The sequence below is a fragment of the Phytophthora infestans genome, genomic scaffold, assembly GCF_000142945.1.
Source record: "Phytophthora infestans T30-4 supercont1.1 genomic scaffold, whole genome shotgun sequence".
Lineage (NCBI taxonomy): Eukaryota > Oomycota > Peronosporomycetes > Peronosporales > Peronosporaceae > Phytophthora > Phytophthora infestans.
Window position 1 is genome coordinate 769,541 of NW_003303758.1, and position 2,235 is coordinate 771,775.

Consider the following 2,235-nt stretch of genomic DNA (forward strand, 5'->3'; position numbering starts at 1 on the left):
GTAGCATGATATTAGACCCGCTACGCTATGGATCTACGGACAAAGGTTCTCCAATTTTTTCGCACTACTCAAGCGTACGAATAACGACCTGGTCTATTCGCGCACGCTAAAATTTCCCTGGAAAAACTCGGCTGGGTTTCCCGAGGGGGTTTTCTAGACGTTTGGTATGCCGAAAAAGGCGAACTCGAGATTTCCATGAAAATGTACTGAGCTCGCAACTTGCGACTGTCAGTATTACTGATGGATCACCAACGCTCATTCGGAATCTGGCAAAGAGTTGCACGTGGCCATGAAGATTCACTGCGCTGTGTTGGCTGCCGCGTCGCTGTTGGCGGCGCTACCGACGAGTGCAAGCTCAGAGATCGCAGCTCCCATCCGGGTGGCGACTACCGAAAAGCGGATCTATCTTCGTCGATCTCTGTCGGATACGACGACTGGAGAAGAGGAAAATGGCATCAACAATAACGAGTCGAGTGCCTTAAATGAGGCAGAAGAAGGATTTGAGGAAGAAAAGAACCTGCAAACACAAGCCCCAACTACTGACACTGTACTCGAATCCGAAGAAGGGGTTTTTGATGAACCGGAAGAGAGCATTGAAACTACACCGACTAATACACAAGAAACTTCGGACGAGGTTGAAGAAGAAGAACTCGACGAGGAAAACGAGAACTTGACATCGACGTCGAAGAGCTCGTCTAACGAGTCGTCTATCGATGTGGGTGACGCTGAAGAAGAAGACCAAAGCCCTCAAACCCCCGAAGTAATTACCACAACAACGGTTAATCTAGATGAGGTGGTTGATGAAGCTATGCGAGAAGAGAAAAGTACCGAAGCCCCGATAACGACGACTGTTGCTGAAGCAAAGACGAAATCTGAAGGCAAGAGCGTGCAAACGTCGTCTAGTTGCTCACGGACGGAGGCGGTCTCTTCTACCGAGGCACCAGTTGAGGTGCCTGACACTGAGAATGAAGAAGAATCTGAGGAAGATGAGCAAAACACTGAAAACCTCACGACGAATCTAAAAACTGAGACCCCGACGTTCGCTGAAGCCGAGGAACAAGCGTACCGAAGACAAGAGCGTGCGAACCCCTTCGACTGACGATCAGACGACGGATTCAACTGAGGCTGAGGCTGAGGATGAAGAGGACAGTGAGTCAGAGGACTCTAGCGACGAAGACTCAAGCGACGAAGACTCAAGCGACGAGGACTCAAGCGACGAGGACTCAAGCGACGAGGACTCCAGTGACGAAGAATCTAGTGACGATTTCAAGTCTGACAACAACGAAGGCAAGGATGAAGATGAAGACATGGATGAAGCTATGAGCGACGAAGCGTTGGACAACGACACGGAGAGTGACTTAGTTGAGGAAAGTGACTTAGCTGAGGAAGGCGGTCCATAAATTTCTGAAGGATCTACAAAATTGCGTTAAAAATTAATATTGGCAAGGACCAATAAATGGATGTTTATTTCATTCCATATTAACAATTTAACTCTCGGCATTTTCTACGTAGGTGAAGTCTTGTTGCCGCCACTGTTTGTCTTCGTCGGACCAGCTCACTTTGCCAGCGATCTTCTCTCCAATCTCGTGTTTTAATAAATAGTGGAAAAGTGGCTTCCCTACCATCATTTCAATCTTGTTGGCGTTCGAATGGACATTCGTGAGTGCTTGGCGTACACGGAAACTTGTTGCGCTTTCCAGTTCAAGTATTTTGAGCATAATAGGCTTCCCTCGGCGGGCGTACTACTTTTGCGGGATTCCTGTTCTCGTCTACCGTTTTTTTACCGGGTTAATAGTGTGTGTGTGGGGGGGGGGGCAAACATAAATGTAATAGTTTACTTCAAGAAGATCCTTAAAAAAATCTCCCACTTTATTTTTATACGAGTAACATGTGAACTCATGCTAGTTGTCACCACATTCGGTTTCATCTTAACGGTGGATCTATGGCAATCTCGCGTAACGTCTCCAATGTGAAAAAAATGGATCAGCGACGGATCATTATCGACTGTGTAATACCCATAGGTGTAACGGGGTACGTAGCCCTAAGTGTACCCTGGTTACATGAAGTGTGACACTTCACACTTCAGGAGTATGACACGTCATACTCCGAGATATTTGGTACAAGGTACCAAGGTCGTTCAAAGCCAACCATTGGTTAAATGACATTGCATTTCTATAGTATTAAACCCAAACTTAACCTACCTATAAATATACTCAGTTTACAATCTACCTTATT

General features: G+C 46.4%; 1 protein-coding gene across 1 annotated transcript; it reads left to right on the plus strand.

Moving 5' to 3' along the window:
* Positions 1-289: 289 nt before the first annotated feature.
* On the plus strand, positions 290-1,400 carry PITG_00106 (uncharacterized protein; the record flags this gene model as incomplete). The annotated part of the gene is made up of 2 exons (XM_002908688.1): positions 290-1,079; positions 1,159-1,400. The coding sequence occupies 2 exons, from the start codon at positions 290-292 to the stop codon at positions 1,398-1,400; spliced, it is 1,032 nt and encodes a 343-aa protein (XP_002908734.1).
* Positions 1,401-2,235: the final 835 nt, after the last annotated feature.